At 42.3% G+C, this 25,373-nt stretch overlaps 1 protein-coding gene across 3 annotated transcripts in view; it reads right to left on the minus strand.

Moving 5' to 3' along the window:
• The window catches only part of dapk1 (death-associated protein kinase 1), a 32,654-nt gene that overhangs the window by 5,641 nt on the left and 1,640 nt on the right, over positions 1 to 25,373 (minus strand). For all 3 annotated transcript variants that reach the window (XM_057032172.1, XM_057032171.1, XM_057032174.1), the window contains 18 exons: positions 15,850 to 16,071; positions 13,600 to 13,738; positions 12,550 to 12,679; positions 11,988 to 12,036; positions 11,794 to 11,820; positions 9,894 to 10,046; positions 8,751 to 8,796; positions 8,522 to 8,611; positions 7,879 to 7,971; positions 6,051 to 6,170; positions 5,858 to 5,956; positions 5,616 to 5,714; positions 4,980 to 5,078; positions 4,694 to 4,891; positions 4,343 to 4,540; positions 3,625 to 3,723; positions 1,520 to 1,597; positions 462 to 678 (listed from right to left, as the gene is read on the minus strand). In XM_057032172.1, coding sequence (XP_056888152.1) covers positions 462 to 678; positions 1,520 to 1,597; positions 3,625 to 3,723; positions 4,343 to 4,540; positions 4,694 to 4,891; positions 4,980 to 5,078; positions 5,616 to 5,714; positions 5,858 to 5,956; positions 6,051 to 6,170; positions 7,879 to 7,971; positions 8,522 to 8,611; positions 8,751 to 8,796; positions 9,894 to 10,046; positions 11,794 to 11,820; positions 11,988 to 12,036; positions 12,550 to 12,679; positions 13,600 to 13,738; positions 15,850 to 16,071 — 2,156 coding nt within the window. The remainder of the gene's footprint in view (positions 1 to 461; positions 679 to 1,519; positions 1,598 to 3,624; positions 3,724 to 4,342; positions 4,541 to 4,693; positions 4,892 to 4,979; positions 5,079 to 5,615; positions 5,715 to 5,857; positions 5,957 to 6,050; positions 6,171 to 7,878; positions 7,972 to 8,521; positions 8,612 to 8,750; positions 8,797 to 9,893; positions 10,047 to 11,793; positions 11,821 to 11,987; positions 12,037 to 12,549; positions 12,680 to 13,599; positions 13,739 to 15,849; positions 16,072 to 25,373) is intronic.

Below are 25,373 nucleotides of genomic sequence, written 5' to 3' on the forward strand. Positions count from 1 at the left end.
GAGAGAAATAGAGAATACAAGAGAATGTGTGTATGTGTGTGTGTGTGTGACTAGAGTTGCTAATTATAAGTAGGTTGAGAAAATCACACAATAGTTTTGTGCTTTTAAATTTAACCTAATGAGTTTGTGCAGTGAAAAACTGTTAATGAAATCTATTATTTCTGTGGATTATGTTGGTTTTGTATGACAAGCATACTGGTGGTGATTTGGCATTAGCATTAGACATAGAGTATTTACTTTACAGTGAATGGCTGAAGAACAAATTGGACAATCCCTCACATCTGCAGGGGTAGGAACCAAACCTTTCGAGCCGACGAGCTGAGGGAGCCCCCAGTGCTCCCAAAGCTTTTAAATAAGGAGGGTCATTTTGTGACCTTTCTAAAACAAGATGATTTTGGTTCGTCAAGTGAAACTGTAATCCTCTGAAGGATTATCTCGGCTTCAACAGAAACATCACCTACCAGGTGGTTTGGAGTTGATTGGGGAGTTGGGGTGGCGGGCCGTGTTAGTCATGCGTGTCCTCCTCCTCCTGAAGAAGCTACGCAGGATGCCGCACTTGAGAGACTCCAGCAGGGTGCTCTTCCCCGCTCCGGAGTGTCCGAACAGTTTCAGTTTAATCCTGGGCTGGATAGTCTGAGTGGGCCGTAGCTGCTGGATGTAGCTCAGTTTGTGGTTGTCCTGAGTGAGAGAGAGCAGGGACCTAAAGCAGAGTTCAACTAGAAGAAATAAACTGAAGAACCACAAGAGAGCAATTCCTGCCAGTCAGGAAAAGACCTTTCTGACACCTAAAATGATCCAGAAGTTGCTTGAAACATCTGAAATGGCCTCTAACGATGGTATTTGGGATGTTGAAACAAATGAATCCTGTAATTCTAAGGGCAGTGAATCACAATTTGGATTCATTAAAATCTGGATTTTGCTTGGAATTCAATTATAAACCGTAATCCCTACCCTCTACTTTAAGTGAGAGGATCAGGATAATTAGATTCTCTTTCTGAAAACAAGGTGCCAAAGTGTCTTAAATTAGCCCAGCATATGCAGAGGATGACTGTTTTCACAGTGCAAACTCATGTTTTCACACTAGAGGCAAAATATCAGCAGGTCTTCTGGAAAAGGAGAGGAGGCTAAAATCTCATTTTTATAACCACAACAACAATAATTATAATGAATTAAATTGGGCATCAGAAATGCTAAACTGGGTTCATCAACAAAACTGCCAAACAAATGGAAAGAATCTGCAAATGTGGACTATTTATATTGTTTCATAGGCTTGTTATTACTAAAAACAGCAGCTCAGTACAGAGTGCCCATAACATGACGAGAGACGACAGGGAGAAGATATTTGATATTTATATATTCACACCTGTGCTCTGGAATAGACCTGAGACTGGAGTGAGTGTGTGTGAACCTGACGTTTGCATCATCCCCTTTTCTTTCGTCTGACTGCATTTGAGTCATTCTGCCTTCACCTGTCACACCTACCTTTTAAACAGAAGTGTGTGAGCGTCTGTTTGCGTACCTTTTTTAACCTCACCAATAAAGAAACGATATGGTCGTGGTGATCAACGCTGGCGAGTTCCTCTGCCGTCTTCCCATCCTGAGAGGATTAAAATAAATTTAGTCGCATGGTCACAGGTGGATAAATAACAATACACATAACAGTACATAGCATAAAGTTATGATGATCAGTCATCGTTTAAGATAACACAATCTAACATGAGCAAGAATGAGACAACCCCAAAAATCCAGCTGTGGGAGGACACGCAGAGGCATCCCTCTTCCTCAAAGGACCCTTTTCCTGGTCAAAAATGTGAGACCAACACAGTTCTTGTAAACGTGTTGGTCAAACAGTTTCGAAATGGTCGACTGCTGAGTGGAATGATGTAAAACTCCACTGGCCTGTACAGTAGTGAAGAGACCCCCAGCCTGCTCTCACTGCTGACGCAGTTCAGCCGTGACACTGGAACCCTTTCTCTGTCTCCAACAGCATTTAATTAAAAACCTCTAATTATAGTGTTGAAGCATTTCAATTAATCTTCTACAGACTCTGAATTCATTAATGCAGCAGCGGTCACATTACAGGTTTGTCTTACAATGCGTCTGCCGCCTGAAAACCTGCTAAATGTGCAGCTCAACAACATACAGGTGTCATGTGATCAGCGGCTGTTGCCCAACCCAACCTGGGTAAATCATGGACCACGTTCACGCCTCAAATTACGCATCTTTTCAGGTCAAACTTTTACTGAATCATTAATAATTTTCTGCGTCTATGCAGCTCTAAAATCTTGAGACCCTTTTATGAGGCCCTAGAGTGAGGACAGGGCTGCTTTAAGCACTCTCAGATGATTTGCTGGATTAACTACAGCAGTAAAGAGACACACAGTGTGTCTGTCCAGCACTAGAACTGTCTTAATTTGTTACTCTCTCAATTTTCCTGTGAACACACTGCGGCACTGACAAGTTTTCCACTCCCATAGCCATCTGTCATTGTTTGGCTCTGGATGCGGCTCCACAGGGGAAAAACTACACTGGCAGCCTGGAACGCCTACACACTCATTCAACTGACTGTTATGAAACACAATGATTACTGTAAAAATCAATAAGGGGCACTTCATTTAAATCTGAAATATGCCATTTTCTAGGTTTGCTCTCTTGGTTTTAGGACTTGTTTACACCTCTGTGAAAAGGTCACCTAATATTATAAGAGCACTGAGACCACTGACCTTTAAGCTGTTCAAACAGATAAATGTCAATGATGTTCATGTAAATGAAGCACAATCTGGCCCTCAAAACAACCTCATCGGTGCAAGTTTCACTGGAAACGCCTGTCAAATTAAAGGTGACGCGGTCAGCTGAATATAAGATGGATGTGGAGCAAGATCGTAGATTTTAAATGCAAAAAACCCCACTAACAACAAGCGAGCAATAGAAAGAGCAGCAGAGAAAGATGCTACCACAGTGCGGGGGATTCTTGGAGTGTAGCAGACCACATGTGCTGACCTTGTTTCTCATGATCTAATGCAAATGTTAAAAATGAAGCTATCAGTCAGCTGTGTGAGCTGCTGGACATTGAATTATACATGATTCAAGATTAAACATGCACATCACACCAGCTGTCGTTCAACAATAACACCAAAAGAAGGTTAATGACAATAAATGTCCCGAAAAACTGAACTAAGCCATTAAAGCTCCATCCTGATCAATGGTCTGGTAACAGCTTACCCAGCACAAAGCCACTACTGGGCTGTGAACAAAAATCTTTGGAGTTAGATAAAGGAAAATTCACAGCAGGGATCAGAGTTGAATCAATTACAGTAACAGAAAGTGCAAACAAATTAAGAATATTAGGCTTCAAACCAGAATTAGGGAGCTTGTGCAGCTCAGTTCCTGGAGCTGGCTAAGTGCTATTAATACAAATATCTGCTTCTAATAAGAATGTGTGTTGTAGTTTTCTAGCTTTAGCATTTAGTGACCTTTGTTGGCCACATACTTCACTCATGAAGGAAACAGTTATTTTGCTTGAGCTGAGCTCTAAGAGACATGATAGGTATTATGATATCTGCAGCCACTTAAAATTTAGAAAAGCAGAGAAATGGCCAAAGGAAATGGCCGTTGGGAACTCACATTGGTGACAGCATCAATGTTAACTCCAGCAAGACACAGGTGACGAACCACCTCCAGGCTTCCGTTGCTGGCAGCCAGGTGAAGAGAAGTCCGGCCATACTGTAATAGAACGACAGACAAAAGAAAATTCCATATTCCTTAAATATGTCAAAATAACAATGCACGTGAATAATTAAGGGAGGCTGTATCCTCAAACATTTCTTTCAAAAGTGAAAAACCCAAGGGGCTTTCAGAGTATGGGAAAAGCAATCCCATCATAGAATACATTAAACTAGATGGTATCAAAATAGAATACGAAATCAGCCGAGGCAGAAAAGTGGCGCCTGGTGAAGAAGTGAGGGAAGATAAAATGTCCAGTCAAACGTTAACAGGTCCACTTACCCTCCCCTAAAAGCAGCGGCTCAGGGTGAATCATGAATGCCAGATTTATGGGCCCATTAGTTGGATCATGGAGCAAAAATGTTCCGCTAGCGTGTATTTATACTTACAGAAATCCCTCCAATCCTCTTTCCCGTGTTTGCTTTCACTGTTTATTTATCCCTCACATTGATCTTATTTGGACTTGATTGGACCAACTACACTACACTGCCTAACACACCTGTCCTCGTCAGGTGTCTTCTACACACTGAGATTTTACAGGTGTTAATTGGAGCAGGACCATGAGGAACAGACAGGGACGAGAGTTAAGTGTGTGATCTACCTGCTCAGAAGCACTCACCTTGTTGGGGAGGTCAAGGTTGGCCTTGGCACTGCAAATAGCCATGACAATGGCAAGGTTTCCATCCTTGCACGCGATGTGTAGTGGGGTGTTACCATGGCGATCCTGTTGGTCAAGGTGACAGTGGTGTCTAAGGAGGCAACGGACCACGTCAACTTGACACCTCCGTACGGCCAGGTGGAGGGCTGTGTGTCCATCCTGAAGACAAACAATGTATCTCTGATCTATCCATCAGCAACTAATAACAGCGTATGCCTATGGCAACACGAAGGGATCAATCCGCTCAAATCGCTTAAATTACATCATCACAGGGAAATGATTCCCGTATAAACAATAATCATGAATAACCACCTTGTCACTGGCTTCGAGAGTGGCCCGATGCTCCACCAGGCACTCGACGATGTCCACGAAACCCCGAGCAGATGCAGTCAGCAATGGGCTCTCGCCCTCTCGGTTCTTTGCGTTGACGTGGCAGCCCGCCTGGCAGAGTGCTCGGGCCACTGTGGAATATCCGTGCCATGCAGCACAATGCAGCGGGGTCTCCTGCTCCTGGAGGTGTGAAGGGGAATATAAAACAATGACATCATTGTTCCATTTAATCGTTTTAATCTACATGTGAACATGTTCCAGTGTTTACCCTGTCGGCCAGATCTGGATTGGCACGAATGCTGCACAGATAGCTCACCACGTCCACGTTGCCATAGCGAGCTGCCACATGGAGAGCAGTTTCCCCAGACTGAAGAAGAGCACGTTACATTAAGGAAATAAGACAAATTAAGAAAATATTAAACATGTATACTACATTTATATGGAAACTGCAAAGAAATGATTTTTGGTGATATTTTACTATTTAAAGCCCAGTTATGGCAAACTAAATGTCTGTTTCTGCTCGACTTTACTAACAATTTAAAGGAGATATTCTGATTGTACCTATAAAAGAGCAGCGCCAGCAGAGGGTCAATTAATTAAGGCGATTGCGAAATGCTTTAGGGATTTTATCTTGTGGAGAATCTCAACGACTGAGGTGGCACCAGTACTGAAAGCAAACACACACACGCACACAATCTTCCCCCGCAAATCCCGTTTCTATAGCAACAGCAAATAAGCTGATAAAATGCCAGAGTAACTGGTTTTCTCTCCAGGTGCTCAACGTGGTAAGCGTGAATCTGTGTGTCTGGACGTTTTGAAAAACCAAGGTAATGGTGCTCCAGAGGTCTGAAAGAGATGTGTGTGAGTGTGTATGACACAGACACCCAGGGGGAAGATGGTTCACCTTATCTTGGATATCCAGAGGGCATTTCTTCTCGTGGAGGAATTTCAGGGTCTCCACATGGCCGTGTCTTGCTGCGTAGTAGATGGCATTGGCTCCACTCTGAAGGTTTTTAAAAAATCAAAAGTTCTTGTCGTGTTCCGTCTGCTAGTGCAAATGTACGATTCACTTTCTTCATTACTGCGGCTCGGAGGCCTGTTTCAACAGCTGAGTCACACAGATCACACCCCACAGGCTGTCTTTACCTTATCGCCGGCCTGAATCTCGGCACCTTTTCTCATCAGCACCTCGATGATCTGAATGTTGCCACAGCCAGCCGCGATCAGAAGGGGCGGAGTCCCATGCTGCCACACACACACCAATTTATTTAGAACGCCACATGATCAAAGAGTGGAACCCAGGGTTGTTTTGTGTGCTGCGCATGTACGTGCTGCTCACCTTGTTGGGCTGATTGACATCGTAACTGTTTAAGGAGCCGAGTAAATGCGTGAGACCGGGGACGTTGTCATCATTTATGGCATGGATGATGGCCTTCATCACAAAGGAGTCTTCCTCATCCTAGATGAGTGGGGGATAGGACATTGAGACATTTACAAGAAGATCTAATCCCGTCAAAGATCAAATTCTTTCTATCACATGCTCTTTTAGTCCCCCTCACCCTATTCTGATGCATGAGCAGAGACAGAAACGGTTTTATTTGCGATGCAGATTCAAAATATATTAATTTCCTGTCTGTCTGTGACATGTGACCCAATAACCTCCAGCACAGACATCAGCAGTGATGCTCTGATGTACAAAGACAGCAAGAGGGGAAAGGCAGCGAGGTGAGGAGGGGAGGAAAATAGGAGACAGGCAAGGCTGATACGGCGCTTGCTCAGCCAAGCGTGATGCTACATTCCTCAACATAACCTCCCTGCTGGGGAAGCCACAACTCTAACACATCAAAGAGGTTCACTGTTAACACAGTTGCACAGAGAAGAATTAAGGTGCGATTTTAGGGGATCTTTGGTCACATTTATCTCTGCGAATTCCAAATCACAAAATCAGTTTAGAGAACTGATTCAAGTCCTTAACAAGAATCAAACATATTCATTGAAGGCTAATCTGATTAATTTAGTGGTAGGTGACATCATCAACGAAACGCGGCAGTCATTCTTGATCAAAGCATCCATCTTCTTGACAACAGAAGAGATTAATCTGATTGATCTTTTGTGTGTGAGACATAACATTGAGCCATGTGTTTTACATTAATAAATAGGCTGCAAGAACCTGAAAATACTTCAAATAGGAGTTAATTATAGAGATGCATGTAAGACATGCTGAGTTAAAAGGGGATTTCACACCAATATAAACTGATTCATTCTGAGGTGTGAGATCTAACATTACAAACTGCCATAATCCTCACACATCTAACACAAACAGTCTTTAAGTAAACTACTTCTAACTGCTTAGTTAATAATTACAGAGCTATTACTGATATTCTTGCGCCACAGAAACAGACATACAGCTAAATTTTTACTTGATGTACAGAGCTAAATCTTACCATGCACTGAGGAACCAACATTTACTCTTGGATGATTGAAACAATAATCTGTTGGACAACGTTAGTCTAAAGTTTAATTCTATTGTTCCTGCGGGCTCATATTTAACATGGGTGAGTCTCAATATAAAGCAGACCTGGCCTTGTCCTGGTTACAATGCCTTGTAAATGATTAAACCTCTTACTGGGAGTCCAGTTTCATCTCAACCACAAAGTAATAATTATCAAACCTCAAGTAATAATTATCGTCAATTTAAGCACTGAATATTAAAAACACTGAAATCATCTTTACAGCTGCTGTCCTTTTCCCACTCAGTTTATTTAACTTGGAACTTTCTCCTTTTTTTCATTTGAATCTGGTCACACACACACACACACACACACACACACGCAGGCCACCACTGGCATGTATGAACCGTTGGAAAGATTGGAATGTTGCTGCGTTGGCCTGCATGTGTCAACAGCTGCAAGAAAGCAGTGTGAAATCATTGTAATTCAGCTTTCTGGGAAAAGGGCTCAAAATTCTTTACTGTTCAGTAGGAAATACTAATCTGAACCTGGGAGAGCCAGTCCGTGACAAGAAAACACTCCACAGGCTGAAACTCATCAGGGTGTCTGTATATCCGGTCAATCATCCCACAAAGATTAAGGATGACCACAGTAATAATAAATGCAAAGTTAGAATGAATTCTGCATTCTGAGCAGAACAGGGCTCTGATAACTTACCAAAGTGTCATCACTGCGTGCCACGCTTATGTTGCTCCTGGACAGGAAGGAGCGGGACAGACGGTTACATAAGGAGATAAGTCGGACGGATTGCTGGAAGAGGGAAGAGAGGCACTTCATGAATGAGTAAAACTAGAACAAGTTAATGCCGAGTTGTGTTAAGTAGACCATGAACAGGCGTGCAGGTGAAGACGTAAAGCAATTTTCTGCTCTATTTAAATCCACACCACTTCCTTTACACTGCGTCATACATTCTTTGATACGTCACAATGCGTAGATATTAGATTATTTTCTCTTTGAACAATTAATTAGTATAGCAGGGTTCCATGAGATGACAGGTTTTCTATCTACTAGTTAGTTTTGTATGTAAAGATAAACACAAATCACTGTTACTGCAAAGCTCTCAGCGTTTTACACACTCAGGACCACTAAAGAAATAATAGCAACAGCATTTATTGTGGGCTTGGAGCAGCGCTGAACCAAAATGGACAACTAAACGACCATTAAAGCAGCACTGGCAACAATATGATGCTAATGACTGAACCGGCAACGACTGTGCTGAAAATTATAATGTTTAATGCCTTCAAAACAAGAACTTTGCCTCACAGTGTGTGAAAGTAAGTCAGTAAAGAAATGCACCTACTTTCCATTTTCTTCGAGCTGCAAACTTCTTGAACTTTTCCATGTTGACTGCTGACTCCTTTCTACTCAGTGCTTGTTGAGTATCTTTTGGCTGGTTTTAAAACACAAGATATAACCATTTTATACAGGCAAACCCTTACAAAAACTAGCTACTGTAATGACACAAAAATAAATATTTGACAAACACAGCACATGTTAATCTTGTTGTAGTCAAGAGTTGCTAATCCAACCTTAATCCAAGGGTGTTGTAGGCTGTCCTGAATTGTCATTCTCTTTCTGTGAACCAAAACATTCACGATTAATACAATACTGTCAACCTTTTTAGATGCTCAGCCGCTCCAGACATGAAGGTTAATGTGATCCAACGCTGTAATGATGACATCAGAGTCGAACTACAAACTTTTAATAATTACTATTAATTCCAAACAGAGTAAAACACCCCATCAATCTGCAGTGTAAAGCAGCATAACCTTCTCTTTTGAAACTAAAAAAACTATGCTATTAATTACATTTTAGTGTGGGAATACTATTGAAAAATTAAAAACAATACCAGCGTTAGCTGTAGTTAGGCTGATAAGCAATAACCTTTATAAACTGAAATTAAGGGAACAAAAGCTTTAAAATACTTAATGGTTGTTTACATTGATCCAGTTACCCTAATGCTAATTCCTATAATGTGCATTAGTCTTTTGTCTTGTTTGGTGCTTGTTTACCATGTCACTTCCTATTTACCACACTTCCCTCGAAACAACAGCTAAAACAAGGTACTGAGAACAACATCTGGGTACATGTGAGGAAATGAAACAAGTTCATAGATAAGATTCCTCAGTTTGAGGGGATGTTTCAACCCAAATTCGTCATTTTTTACGTTCATCTTCATACTTTAACATCAATAAAAACAAGCAGTTAATGTCGTTAACGTCTAACACCTGCAGCACTTATTTAAAGATACGGTATATTAATCTTCCACTCAGCTAAGAGGCTTTGTGGCTGCTCACAATATGACTAACTAAACAATATTTGCAAAATATGCAATTAAAATGTGGAAAGAGCTTTTCAGTTAACCTATGCCTGTGTCTTTTTACTCCCGTAATTTGCTAACAACATGAGTTGTTGCTGATACATCCATGTAACCTGCAGGATTACAGATTTAAGTGCCTGTTGTTTCTCCAATCAGGTGGGTGATAGATATCATTTGTCCATTTTCAGCCACAGGCATCAACAGTGAAAAGTACTTTAACACAAGTTGCTACAGTATAAAACTTATAATAGCTGCAACAGTTTTATTGTAGACAGCGAGCATGCAGTAGCCTCATAACACATTTAAACTGTTTTATCATATCAAAATTGATTAGAAATAAAATCAGACGTACTTGGGGTCTTTAATGAGCAGCCTTGCTATGAAGTCTTTGGCCAGGATACTGGTGTTGCTGAAGAACTCCTCATCAAACGTGTAGTCCACAGCCGAGACGTTGGCCAGTGTCTCCTGCTTGTTGTCCCCCAGGAACGGAGATGCGCCGCTCAAACTGCAAGGTAGGATAGAGGGTTTAAAAAAGGTTAATCGTACACGCAGTTCAACAATGTAGTCACACACTTAAATAATCCCACCCAGATAAAGATGGAAGCTGATTTCAGACCTTGAAATATGAATCCTTGTTCTAAGTACATTAACGTTGTGTAATGATTTCCTGAATAAATACAATGTAAAGGTCTAAAATTCTCTCTGAATAAGACATTTTCAATGCACCTCCACAGCACTAATATAGATAAATATATTGGGGATGTGTTACTGGCATGAAAAAGGCACGTTTTAATGGACCAAACAAGAAGAACCAAGTACACATATAGGGGAGGTGGTGCTGATGCATGCAGATAAGGTCTCTTAGAAAGAAAAAGATTTAAAAAAATGGAAAGAAAATCAATTCTCGAGAAGTCACTCAAGACTAAAAACGCAAGACTGGAAATAAGATACTTGCATTAATAATAAATAGAAGGTTGATTGAGGTGCAGCTTCATGACAGCAAAGAATTCAGGTTTTTAAAATCGCACCTTAAAGCTTTAAAATTTAGAGCTGCTTCCACAAGAGCGTCCCACTAGTCCAAACCGCGTATTTGCTTCAATCCAAATGTGGTGTGGTGGAGCTGACGACAGCCAATGAAACCATCTATCTTTAACCACGCCGTGACAGCTGTGTGGGTGGACAGCATGATCACAGATGCAGCATCTCTCTGCTCATGCAATGTGGAGAAGACCTGATGCGAAACAGCGTCAGCAGTTTTGTACGACTGCTAATCCCGTAGTGTTTCCAGCTGCTTATTTAATGACACAGAATCTGCATTGACATTTACCTTTTTTTTTGCTTCCCATTTACCTCAGTGCTTTTGAGGGCCCTTCACATGTTTGTGTGGGCAAACGTCCTCAATGTGCCGTTTTTGTGCAAACATAATGTTTGGCCTTGTGTAGGTGTCTCTTTAAAGGCTAAAGCTGAGTGTTGAGTGCAGAAAAACCTTGTTGATGGAAGAAAAAAAACGGACAGCGGCGTTGAGGGAAAAGCATCAGTTGATCCGTCGGTTGCCGAGGGCATAAACTTTTATTTTGGTTGCCGAATTAATGTGTGCTGACATCACTGCACAACAACTGTTAAAACCCATGACACAGAAAATGTCAAAGGATGTTTTTGGAGTTCAGTAATCCAACTTCTGAGCGAAAACTGAACCTCAAATAATAAATGCAGATAAACATTGAATGGAGTTTTTGTTTTGAACTCACTAGCTTGGCAGGATCTGTTCCTAACATTGATAAACAGGCCCAAAGCTTGATTCTTACGCCCGATACCTTCACATTTTTCACAAGAGTTACAATCTACACTTAGAGTTGTCCTGAAGAAGTCTGGTGGAAAAATATATTTCTTTATTTTAATATTTATATAACTTATTTTCTAAAGTGACACAGCTTTGTCCAACCAACACAGCAGAAGGGCTAAGCATTTATAGCTTTACACTAAATAACACTGATATAAAAACCCACGTTAGTATTTTAAGATGATATTTTTATATATGTTATGTAATTAAATATTGCCTCAACAGTGTAGGCTGTCACACTGTAACAGACTCTTCAGAAGATTTAATGACAAAATGTTAAAGAAGAGCCTATAAAGTCTTCGTGACTCCATAATGATCCCGTCCTGTCGAGTGAGTCACCCTGGGGCGTGAAGCAAGCGTTAAAAGAGGCCTTTCTGGTTTACACACATTTAGACACCTTCCAGATACTCACAGGATGTAGGTTATCACACCAACACTCCTGTAGAAAAGCAGAGAGAAAGGATACTGAGCATCAAAGATTCTCACTTAAAAACAGCTGTACATCAGGTAACTTGCTAATTTGTTTAACAGCAGATGTTCCTTAGGATGCCAAGAGTGGATTCACTGTACACGATGCTTAATGTCGCACAGGGGGATTTTACTCACCACATGTCTGCCTCCAGGCCCAAGGGTTCATAGTTGACGACTTCAGGAGCTGTAGGAGAATGCCCATAAAACAAGATTGTGATATAGTTTAACATTTCTCTGACACACAGAACCAGGCGCGTTCATTTATCTTTCTATTTTCGGGTCTCTGCTGATTCAGCTCTTAAAGTAACAGTGTTCTGGTCTGACAATTGTAACTTCTGTATTTCATCAGGTACCCAAAACCTTCCAACCTTTATTGTGAGAAAACCCAGCAGCCTCTCTTTGTGTTTGTGTTGGCAAGAAGGGGCAGTTCTGTTAATATACAACCTATTATCAGGTCTCTCGTATTAGCCCCTATTGAACAACTGGCACCTGCCCTCACAATATGCAGCTCCTGGGACAAAGCCAGGAAAACAAGACGGTGTTTAGTGAGTATATGCGTGTTTCTGAGTGCCTCTAAATGACAGGAGAGAGAATCAAGCTGCATAAGCCCTTCAAAGCAGAACCATCGAAAAAGCAAAGAGGGGGGAAAATAAAGGATTAGGAAAAAGACTCGTCAATGATACCCATAAATACCCACCAACAAATTCTGGAGTTCCAAAAATGTTTTTAAAGTCATTGCTGAAGTCTATCTTGTGGGCCAGGCCAAAGTCAATGATTTTGATGCGTGGGTGAGGCACTGAGCGGTTCAGCAGCATGATGTTCTCTGGCTGGAAAAACAAGAGGAGAGACAGTTAAAAGGGTCAGATGGGTTGAGGAAGGGGAGTCAGATTGGACTGACAGTAGCTGGGAGTAAAATATTCCTCTGAGTGTTGATTTTCCTGGAGAGTCAAACATGCATCGTGACTGGAAAAAGGATTCGATACTCAATGTGTATGTACTATCAATGTGGAATATTTTAAGGAATTACACAACAGGTAAGTGTAGACAATGGAGACAGAAAAACAAAACCAAACCGTACTGGCAGGAAGTACGCTTGTATAAACAGAAGGAGTGGCCATTTAATGACTTTTATTTGGCACTATATTGCTAATTATTATTCTAATAAGTCAGTGTGTAAACTTAAGTATTTCTTACTCAATATACTCTAACAGGCGTAATTTTGGTGTAATAAAATAGATACATTGTCTTTGTAGGATGGATTTGAATCTACAGTTAATCTACTGTTCCACTGCCTCCCTGCACTATCACAAAAAGCCTTTTAACTAAAGAAATTAAGTCATAATCAGAGTCAATGAGACGGTTAATAATATGTGCTAATGGTCCAAGAAAAGGCTGCAATGGTTGCTAACATCTCACACGTTCAGTTATCAAAAGTGACTGGCTGGTCTGTGGTTGAATAAACTGAAATTACACTGAATATGGGAATTAAGTGTGACGAGCCTGGGCTGTGGATTTTGATTAAGATTTCAAATGTGCTGCCAGAAATTTGAAAATCAATTACATTAAGGGGGATTTAAAACACCACACAACAATGGGGTATATGGTTTGTCAGGGTTTGGATGTATCCTGCACAGCTTTGCCTTCTCGGTTTCCAATAATTGAAGTTAGCTTGCGCAGCGCTCAGATACATTCAAACTAAGACAAAGCTTTGGTTCATTTTTACGAACTTTTTTTTTTGCTGCAGTACCTTAAGGTCAAAGTGAGCAATTTGTTTGGAGTGCAGGTAAAATACTCCATCCAGGATCTGCTTTAGAAACTGAGTGGCTTCCTCCTCGCTCAGTGACTCTTTCTCTGCCAGGAAATCGAAGAGCTCCCCACCAGCAACACTGCATGAGGAGAAAGGGGACAGAATTAAAATGAAGGATCTTTTAGATCAAAGAGAATAGAATCACAGATCATCAGAGAGCAAAACAACATCGCCACATTAAAAAAACGACATAGACAAACTCAAAATAATGAATATACTTAATATAATTGGGAAAGACTGTACAAAACCTTTTGAATTAGTTTGACTTGACATAAAAATGGCACTAAAAAACCAATTAACAAAGAATCATGAAATTCAGATTCAATTTAACATTCTAATAAATCAAAATAATAATGAAAGTAACCAGAGGTTTGCCCCAAGGACACATTTCTGGTTACTTTCATTTATCCAGTCATTATCTCTTAACTGCCCCATTTTCCAACTGGGGACACTGGAGGTGGGGGGAGGGTGTTGGAGTTTATCCCAGCAGTCACTGGGCAGGAGACGGGAATACACCCTGACCAGGTCACCAGACCATGACAGAGAACGTGAACATTCCACATAGACAGAGACCACAGAAGTGGACCGAGAGACTTTCTTGCCATCAGGGGAAAAATGTGACTTGCAGCACCACAAAGAAGCTGAAGATTACGTCTTTAATTTAGAGTGTTTATTGCTCTTTGGTCTTGATGGAGTTTAATCAGATTGTTTCTAAATGCCCCAATAAGCTTGTGTCAGGATGGTTGATGGTAACAGCTGCTACTCACAATTAAACAATCATTTTTCCTGCAAGAAATGGTCGTTTAGGGGGATTTTTCAGATTAGGAACATTCATTTGACACCAGTCAGCACAGACAAAAACAGAAGAGGAACGCTGTAGATAAGTGTAATTAGAGCCATGTTTATCCAGGCATGAACGGTTCCCTCAAACAACCCCACAAACGTGCATTTTTCCATAGTACACATGAGCTTCTCTAAATTAAATATTAACTTCAGTTCACCATTAAAGCTTCGATATTTTAATTCACATAGGTAGGATAGCCAACCTTTGCTAAACAATAGCCTAACAGCTGTTATAGAACCTTTATTTTGTTAATACACACACACACACACACACGCGCGCACACACACACACACACACACACACCGCAGGACGGAAACATCAGACCAGCTGCTCAGCTGGAACCTACACAACCTCCTCCCAGCAAACACCCTCTGTGCTTTGAACACTGGAGAGAAGCTGTTGTCTCTCCTTCTGAACAGTTGATCAATGATTTTAGCCGGTGTAGCCAGGGAGCAAGACACAAAATAAAGCCCCCCCCCCCACACACACACACCCAAATCACCAAACCTTTACTGCTGATTGTGTAATAAATGATTTTCTGCTCAAACTAAACATCCAAGCAGCCAAAGCAGGAGGACTTGGATCGTGACCATTGTTTATCTCACAATCCTGAAGACACAGCAAAACTTTGGGCTGTCATGACAGCATGTTTTTCAAAAGTTGGGGCAAGTACACGAACCCTGATAGGGGTCAAAAATATATGGGTGTCCTGCTCAATAACTCAGTGAGTCTGCTCTGCAGATGGTGTGACACAGTTACAGTCACCTCAATAAAGTTAGAAACTCAATTTGAAGTTTTTTTACATAACAAGCATGATGTATAGACAGATTTTTATTGCACTATGTGATGTATTCACAACCTGGGCTTTTGATATTTGGGTAAAACATTAAACCAATTTCAATAAAGTTAAAGCTCACACCATGTCCATCTTTATTTTTGGTTAGGCTTCCAGCTACACTGACCTGTTTACCAGTTTACAGCCCTGGATAAGAAAAGGGCCACTGACTTATGTTGTTGTATTTTGTGCTTAGTTGCAATTTTATCACATGAGATCACTGGTCAGGAATGTTGGTAGGCAACAGGGGCGGTTATTGTGACGCTCAGTGCTGCTGGCAGCAAGGTGACTTACACATTCAAGCGTGCTGCGATGAGCTTGCAGCTTAGATTTTAGATGAGCCAGCTGCTTCGTCATGATTGTATAGATTCAAATCCAACCACTGAAGAATGGATGGACCTGACCGGTTGTGAGTATGACCAGTAATTACTGGTTTAATGATTAGGGTCAAATACATCAATTTTCCTTCTTATACTAAATAGAAATGAGGGAAACAGAGGGGATTACTCACAGCTCCAGGATCAGGATGACCTCCGCCTTGTTTTCAAACACCTCATGAAGGGTTATGATGTTTGGGTGCTGGATTTCCTTAAGGATGCTGACCTCGCGCTCAATGTCCTCCCTGGACACCCCCCGACGGCTCGATTTGCTGCGTCTCTTCTTGATAAACTTGGCAGCGTACTCCGCACCTGTGCTTCTGTGCCGGCATCTTCTGACCACGGCAAACTGCCCACTAGAGAGGGGAAGAGGAGAGACCGCTGAGGGCGTGTCTCGGAACAATAAGGACACTCTCACATACATAATCGTAAAGTCGAGACACATTTTTCAGCATCATTTCAGCAGAGTGGCATAAAATTTGCATACATTCTCACTTTAGCACCTATGATCTGGCTTATCCAGATATGAAAGGATTATGTTCACATTTTGGAGTGACACAGCAGTTGTTATGGAAATTGCTTCGTCGGGTTGCTAGGCGATGCTACAATATTGCCTAATGCCGCTAATGACTACTCCACCGCCACTCCACCAAAACACAGACGACAAGAAAAATATAACAATAATGATTCCAGGTTGCAGAGACACTTGGTGAAATGTTGCAAACGCCTCCGTGGTTGTTGCCTCCTCTGGCCCTGGCAGTCGTGAGGCACTTACACCCACAGAGGAAAGACCAGCACATGGGGGTGCTGGCGATAGAAAGAAGAGTGACAGAAAATGAGAGTAACACATTCTGTCTCCTTTTGTTTGAGTATATGAACCAGCAGATTTCTACGTAAGACAGAGATGAGCGGAAGGTATCTGGCAAAAGCTGTGGCTGCCTTATCAATTAACAGAGAGAGGCCTGCACAGAATAATGCACAGCTGTCAGAAAACTGTTCAGGGATTTAGGAAACTGCTCTCAGCTTAATCCTTTGTGTACAATGTCGTCCAATATTTAAAGCCTAAATGTTTAGGTGGATCCCAGCGGCTGTGCGACTGTTTTATTTTGAAAATCTCACACATCACTCTGTAATTCTGAAAATCACTGCTTTTTTCTTACTCCCTACCTGCAGTTAGCCGCCTTAAGTTCAGTCATTTTGAGTCGTGCTCTGCAACTTTTCACAAATTGCTTGCTTTGTCTCCTTCAGAGGGACATTAGAGTTGACGCTGTGCTATTTCTATTTGTGGTTTTGGAGACACTCGCATACAAAGGTGGTATGTAACAGGCCTCACTTCAGAGAACTGGTGTTCAGACAGCTTGTGGTTCTTCTGTGCAGATTAAAGAAGATAGAGACAGAGGACTATTTTACTGCACTATTGGTTGACAGACCCTTAAGGAAGTAGATTGTCGCACAACCCCGAAGGCGACATTGTGAAAATGAATGTGAAAAGGTAGAGAGGGAAAGAGCCGAGGTTGAGGGTTTTGTTATGCTAATGACACCTCCACCCCCACTCAGACCAGCTTCACCCTATTGTGACTCATGAGATCGTGATAGAGAGGAGAGAACATCAGAATTTGGTCTGTTGCTCTTATCTAAATTGTCAGAAGATGGCCATTGGGAGGATTGTCTCAATACTGTCGGTGGGCGGGCGCGTGCACACAGACGCCAGCACGTGCGCTTGTGCCAGTATCTCTCCTCTGGACAATGAAACGTTGAGGAGAACACATTCCAAACTGAAAGCCGGGTCAGCCTTTATCTTAATCAGTGTGATGAAAGTACCTAAAACACAAGTTAGAGCAACTTTAATTTAAACGCTGCTGATGATTCATCCAGAGAAAAAGTGTCATCTGTAAAGTTGGTGTTGGTGCAAACGTGGTGTGAAAATACTGCCGAGGATCGAACAGGATCACAAAAACAACTTCCCGTTTTTCCCAGTGCTACCATCTGCGCTGCCGCGTTCCGTCTGACTCCTCTTTCCTTGGAAATGCCAAAAGTCAAAGTCTGCATAGGCGTGAGCATCGGGGGAGCTCTGGAGACGTCGTTAAATGGAGCACGGGTTCAGCCTCTGCAGGGGCATTGCTGACTTCTCGCTACAGTCGGAGCGGGTGTGGTCAGGCGTCTCTCAAAAGGCTCCACTAATTCTGCTGTCGTTTGCTAAGGTGGTTTCCATGATACCAACGTGTTAAAAGGTTTAAAGCAATGCAAAACAAGTGCACGACTATACTCTAATGTGGCTCAAAGTGTATTGTGTACACCAAAACTGGAAGGGGAATTTTTACAGTGGACAGTGACAATCCAAATTTAATTTGGATTATGGCTTTGACAGATAGCAACAATGCTGCTTTATCCAAATCTGCATAAAATGTAAAAATGAACATAATTTGCTGGTAAACTGAGTATGCAGTGAATTAACCTCTGAAAGGGTTCAGCAAAAACAAATATGCCCTCGTAAAAAGATGCTGCCACATACTGTAGCAACAATAAAGAGCGAAGCAACGTTCTATGATGGAATGCAGCCTGTTCCGATGTGTGTACGATAAAAGGGAGGAAACCGAAGCCAGCTCTTTGTTTAACACCACCAGATGGACGTTCCGTAAAAAATAAAACATGGAGAAAAATGAATGGCAGCAGTTCAACTGAGCCGTCTCTCCTTGGTGTGATGTGGAAAAACAATCTACTGCCTGGAAATTCACAAGCCAATTTCCTGACAGACTCACATCGGACTCTAAAAACCTGCTGCATGCAAGTTAACAGGATGCAGATTCCCCTGTAGCGTAAACTCAAACTCAGCTACGGCTGGAAAAACCCTGAAACTCTCCAGGGATGGTGAGGAAGAGCACCGACGTGCACAAACGCAGTTAAACGAGCAGCAGGATGTGGCGGAAAGAAGGAGCAGGCAGATAAACCCTTCCTGAGAATCACTGACACGGAGACAGGGAGGTTGTTTTCCACGAGCTGATCCCCCTCTCAGCCATGTGCGGTGCAAAAACCCGGATAGTCTGCAGGATCGAATTGCACAGTTCCCTTTGTTGTGCTTATAGCACAGACAAGGCTTTGCACTTTAGGTGTACGTGGTGCCCTGAAGTATCTGTAGGGGAGGGGATGACAGGAAGGCAGCTTGTTGGGAAAGAACAAGTTTGTGTTTGTGTCCTGGTGTTGCCGGGTGTGACAATCTTGCATTACCTCACACGGCTGGCTGCAGTGTTGGCCTGTGCAGTGCTTCGGCGGTCTGCAGATGTATCGCGGCTTGCATCTCGTTACCCTTGATACAGCACGTTAGCGCGAGGACAAACAAAGAACTGCGCAGGTTTACTATACAGTACAGTCTTGTTGAACCTACACACAGGCGCACAGTTGCCTATACAAAGTTTAAACTATGTGGTGCTTTTCCCCCCCCTCTTTTAAAGGCATGTCTACAGTCTATTTACCTCCTAACAACCACAATTGACCACCAGGTCAATGGGGGCCAGGGAAATGCATACATCTAATTTTTACTGAAGTTATGTCAAGTGAAATGGTGTTTATTGTTTCAAGAATGAGTGGTGTACACTTCAATAGGACAGACTGAAAGTAGAAAGCTGTATTGCAGTATCCTGAATCCTGATTGGGGTGAAGCAGAGAGCTGTCAAAGCTGTGCAGCCTTTCCTGGATGACCGGCTACTGTTAGTTGGATGGTTTTATGCCGGCTGCCTGTACGTGTGAAGATAAAGCAGCGAAGTTCAGCAATAATGAGCAGCAGAGAGGCTGTCCGAAGAAAAATCAGAGAGGAGGGAGAGAAGACGAATGGGGGGGAGGTGGGAAAGACAGCAGGAAGAACACAACACGGTGAATAAAGTGAAGAAGTTGGAAGGGAAATCATAAAATGCGATGGGGGACACTCAAGACAAGAGGTTGCGAACATCAATTTCAATTAAGAAATACGTGTACGTGCGAAAACGCACATTTCTGATGGACCGAATGTGCGGAGTGGTTATTTTAGTGCTGGCATCTGCTGCGGAGCTGCTTCCTCACCAGGAGTCAGGTGTTAACAAAGCTCAGTAGTCGGTACAAAGCACAAGTCGTCAGTGCAGGGTGCCTGGCACAGCTCGGCCTGACGGCAGCTGAATTTGACACATGTGTGGGTCACACACACACACACACACACACACACACTTGAATTCAACACTTTCGGTTAGGGTTTTAAAAATACACGCCTCTTATCTCCACAGGTCCAGATATAGAGGGGAAAAAGCACAAAATATGTTAAGATTTATTAAGAAAATATAAGTTGTTTTTCCAGGGGCCTCTAATGAAGCAAGTATTGACCCTTTTCTAATCTTTAGCCTCAATCCAGACATAATCCATACATCGCAGCCCTGTTAAATACAACCGGCCCTCGTGAGTGAACAGCACACACACCACGTCAACATGTATCACACATAATCCAAATCAGGTCGCTTGAAACGTAAAGGGACTTTTTATCCATTAAAAACACAATATGAAGGCAGGGGTTCATATCTCTTTAAGACAGTTCTTGAGAAGCGTATTTGGGTCCTGTGCTGCCTGTCTGTTGGTGAGATATTTATGTTTTATTTAGGATAGGAGGTTTGGATTTCATGTCAACAAGACGTCTCAGTTTCAGGTTTACCAAACATCTAATATAAAGCGAGAGGCACTGGAATCTGATCTGGCATCTGTCCCAATCCGTGTCAGCTTGGTGCAGCAGGATTTTCCAAGATTACGAGTCAACAGGACTTGAACTCATTGGAATACATGTTTCACTTTTGATCTGACCCATTACAACGTGGTAGATTAACCGCCCTTATAAATGATATAATCTCCACCATTTGAATTGAAGCCCAGACTCCAGTAAGTGGCAAAAAGTTTAATTCATTTTCCAGTTTTTAATATTCCTTACGTCTTAAACTGTAAACTAAATCGATACACCGTCAACATTAAAAGGCCGGTAACAAGTACAGACAAATCATGTGCAGGATTCAGAGTAAATGAACAAACTTACAACTGTACACAACAGACTTTATCTACACACCAGAACAACATGAAAACTGGGAATATATAAATAATTGCTGCTGTTATCAACACAGATTTGCATATTGGTGTCTTTGCTTTGTGACAGTCACTCAACATTCCACAAAAATAAAGGCTGAACTACACATTCTGCTGTAGGAATAATATGTTCCATTTCCAATGGACTTTGGCCTGTCAAGCTAGCAGAAATCCGCCTCAGGCCAGCCTGAAAAGTGGAGTTCGCTTGCTGCCCTTTGATTTTGAAAGTCCGAAGACAGAATTTTTCCAACATTTAACCCCCAATTGCTATGATGTGTTCAACTTTATCAGATGCACTTGATTAGCAGAAAGATTTGAGTCAGTCCCCTACGCTCTTCACACCGGATTTCCAAGAATCGGAGAAGATCGGCCTAATCAATGGCGGCCATTTGTAGCAGGGCAAAGCTCAGGCTCCGAGGCTTCCATCTGTGTGATGAAAACTCCCCAATCAGGCCAACTTTTCATTAGCATAGGGTGAAGTGTGGGAGGGTAGTTTGGAGGGCTCCCTGCCCACTCAGCTGTAGTGTGGGCCACAAACTGCACAGGCAGAAAACCATTATGCAATCCTTCTGCCATTGTGTACAGCGGAAAGGTAACCACAGCAACAGGATTCAGAGCCTGAGCAGAGTGGGAAGGAAGAGTGTGGTTGATAAATCTGGTTGGCTTTTGGCGAGTGTTGGTCCAGATATGCCTTTTATGAGGATATCCTGCTTTGCTTTCCTTTCCTTTTTCTTCTTCTTCTTCCAGGGCAAAACCATTTCAAGTTTATGTTGGGGGCCATACAGCCAGTTAGAGTTAGCTGAAGTACCAACGACGACAGCATCAGCTGTTGACAATATCGGAGGATTTAAAAATATTGATTTTTCAGCGGTATGGAACAAAAAAAGTCCCACTTTTCCCAGTGGTTCCCAATATGGACAGATCATCATCATGGAGTTAATGAATTAATCATGAGCCATAGTTTCACCTTCAAAATTACATATTAGCGATGGCGCTGGCAGCTCCTGGGCTGAAGTTTAATAAGTGGCTGTGTTTGTCTTTGTCTAGTAGCCGCAGTGAGCAGCCATTAAACGTGTCACAGGAATGTCATTAACTTCCACAAGCACCGAGGTTTCTGTAACAATGGAAACATTGTCCTGAGAGGTAAAGTCAGGGTAAAGGTCTCTCTTTACCATCTTCAGGGTTGTTATGACCTGTAGTCACTGTGGTTTCTAAGTGATTTTCCCTCTCAGTATCTCAGTTGCTGTTTTGCTCGTTTATGAAGCCATGGTTGTTGGATCCGTCTGCAATCTAATCTTAGCAAAAAGGGGCTAAGAAAAACAATTAACTCGGTATCAGAAGTGCAGGGGGGTGACGAGGAGCGTTGTGGGTGCCCCAGCTGGTTCATCTATCATCTCCTGTTTTATTTTGTGCGCGCTCCTTAAAACAGGGGCCCCGCACGTCTGGTGAAACTGACATTCAGCAGGTTTCACAACTGTCATGACTCAGGGAAAGTTGGTAGGCACGACGACTGGTTTTGTAGCCTTTGGAAAGAGGCTCTAACTGGGATGATGTTTAAAAAAATAAGCCAGCAGAAAGCAGCATTTAACAATAAAGCTGGATATCCTCACCGGTCGGACCAAACCAACATTTACAAAGCCCACAAAGTTCAAAAGATCCCTTTTTAGGATCTCACACACAACAGATCTACTGTAAGATAAATCTGTGAAGGTGATTTGCTACAAAGCCCAACAGGAAATAATCAGTTTGACACTTGCGGGAACAAGCAGCACTGGAAAAACTCGTTGAATCGTCCTGCCGGTCTGTTTCTGACAAAAACACCCAGTATTTGATAGTCAACACAGGCTTCCAGAAATATGGGAACCATCCGTGGTGAATCAGTTTGATTATTGTGACATACCACAACCAAAGTGGAACATTGTTTCAGCTCACCTATTGGGTATTGGTGAATGACCAAAGTACATGATAAACACAGAGTTTTAGTGCAAATGAAGCCTTTAAAGGGCATTAGAGGCTCTGCAAATTTGTAAAAGGAGTATAACCGCCGAAAAACAAACACACTGGACTGAGCCGAATGATAAAGCCTCTGAAGAGAAAAACACATATTTATCAAGAGAACTTGGAAAGGTCCACATGGAAAGATGTGAAACAAAGCAATATCTAAATTAGAGAAGCTTAATCACAGTCTTGGAGAGAAAAGATTTAGTGATTTTGGTCTAAAAGCCTCAATGTGAGCAGTCGGTGTATTTGAGCTGAGCCGATGGATTATGGTCGATCACAATCTGACGCGCTGTTGCCTCTCCCTGCGTGTCCGCCACAACTGCTCCACCTCAATCCCCAAACCCACACGCAGAAATCACCAAGAAAACTTTCACCCGCTAACACACTTGGCCGGGATCCAATTTTTCGCCACTGACTGCGGAGAATAATTAAGAGCGACTCATTATGCTCCTCCAAACACATGAAATTCCAATTAGATCTCACTTTGACTCAGCGATTCAGCTGACGCACAGACGCGCTGGTGCTGCGGCAAACATGCTAGCAGCACACGTGGGTTGCATGTCTATGTGACCCGATGGACCTGCTTCCTTAAAGGGTTAGAGGATAAAATAAAAACTAGTGTGTATTTAGGGCAGCTCTGGTCAAAAAAGCTACATTAATCACTTAGGCTACCCGAGATTTCTAAGAATGAGGCAAACTCATGGGCTTAAATGCACCATCATGACATATGAGCAACATATATGAGCTGCTGCTTCCTCGGGTGGAGGGGGATGGGCTAGACTGAGTGGCAGCTCTCATCAAGGCCACTCCTGCTGCCCAGACTGCCCCTCCACCCAGGAACCCGGGGTACGGGGTGAATCTAGGTCAATAGCTGGGTCGCAGACATGGGGTGAACGTGTGGCATTCTCTGTATGTGTCTGAGCAAAGTTTAGAAAATTCCAGCACTTTTATTCACCCCCCCCCGTCACTGATTTAGGAGACAGAGAAGAAAAAAACCTGTTATATCACCATTTCGCACAGTAAGACACGTGGGTGCCTTGCATATAATCCTGTTTTATATTCATAGAAATGCGCCTCTGGAGTGATTTTTGTTGAGGAACAAGCCGAATACAGTCCTAGTTGAAAGATTGTTGTGAGTTCATTTGCATTGCAAAAATGCCCCCTAGAAGACAACCCCCCCCCACCACCCCAGCGCACACACATGCTCAATAAACGGGTCGAGAGCAGCAGAAAATATGCACAAATGTGAAATTGTCCTTGGTACCAGACAAGACGTCGTCCAAAGTCAGCAACTGGCTTAGAAGTTCCTCTGTGCAAGTCAGCTAAAAAAGTGGCTGAGTCAGCGCATTTGGCAAGTGGAAAAATGGAGAAACTAAACTTGGATTATTTAGGGAAATCCAGCCCATCGGAGGACATCACAACTGCACTGACACATGAACAACATCAACGTGAAAGCAAAGTTCTGACTTATGTTCACGGTTGTGGATGCAGCCAATAATCGACACCTCTCATGATTGGACACTTCCAATCTGTACCGGCGAGGCAGGGAAAGGTCCAGTTCACCGAGAGGTTAAATTGGGTCTGATGAATAAATCATTTTGGACAGTAAAGGCTTTAAAGGCTTTTAAAGGTGATTCCAAGAAACCCAATTTAGAGACAGGCTCAACCTATGTGCCCCACCCTTGATGCGTCTCCTGTGCATCCCATCTCCCACTTTCTCCTCCTCATTATACGTCTCGCGTGCTCGCCGCCACCACATACTAATGAAGGTTAGACGCTCGACTACGCCGTGCTGTGGGCCTGAAACGTCGGTCAAAGGATAGAGTCCCTGCTTGGGTGATTCTCCAGAGTTGGACAATCAGATCACAAAAAGCTCTTTAAGCATGTGAGGTCGTGTCGTTGTAATCTAGCCGATGAATGCGAAGACAACAATTTATACACAATTTAAACAACCAATACTTCAATAAAATAACATTTTGCACATTTATGCTACTTTCTTCAATTAGAGTTGCATTAATGTGGATTATAAATTGCAAAAGCAAACATATATATTGTGGCTGATGTCTGAAAGATGGAATTCTACACATTATCTGACAAAAATATAAGCATAGGTTTGTAGATCAAGGGCATAAAAACCAGTAAAGTGTCTTATTTCATTTCACATAGCAGCCTTAAGTTTACAATTTTGTCATAGAGGATTCTATAGGAAGTTCAATTCTATTTGGGTTTTTTTCCCCCACAAAAGTCTGAAATTCATATCATCTTACACTAACCTCCAAATAGTTATGATAAAAAAGATGGAAAATTGAGTGCTGAAAGGAGAGACATTAATTAAAAGCTGAACTCAGTAGATAAGCTCCCTTAGATCCAAAATGTCTGTTTGATTCCAGCTTGTGTCATTTCCACCTGCTATATTACACAACTCTATCTGATTTATGGATTCAACTGGAATACGCGTAAACGGTGGAAAACATCTGGAGGCATATTTAACAACACAGCACATAAAAACCTGTCAAGCGTGGATGAAATGAAAGAAAAAACAAGTTGTGTCATCGTCAGGATCGCCAGG

Source organism: Takifugu flavidus, chromosome 5, assembly GCF_003711565.1.
Source record: "Takifugu flavidus isolate HTHZ2018 chromosome 5, ASM371156v2, whole genome shotgun sequence".
Classification (NCBI taxonomy): Eukaryota; Metazoa; Chordata; class Actinopteri; order Tetraodontiformes; family Tetraodontidae; genus Takifugu; species Takifugu flavidus.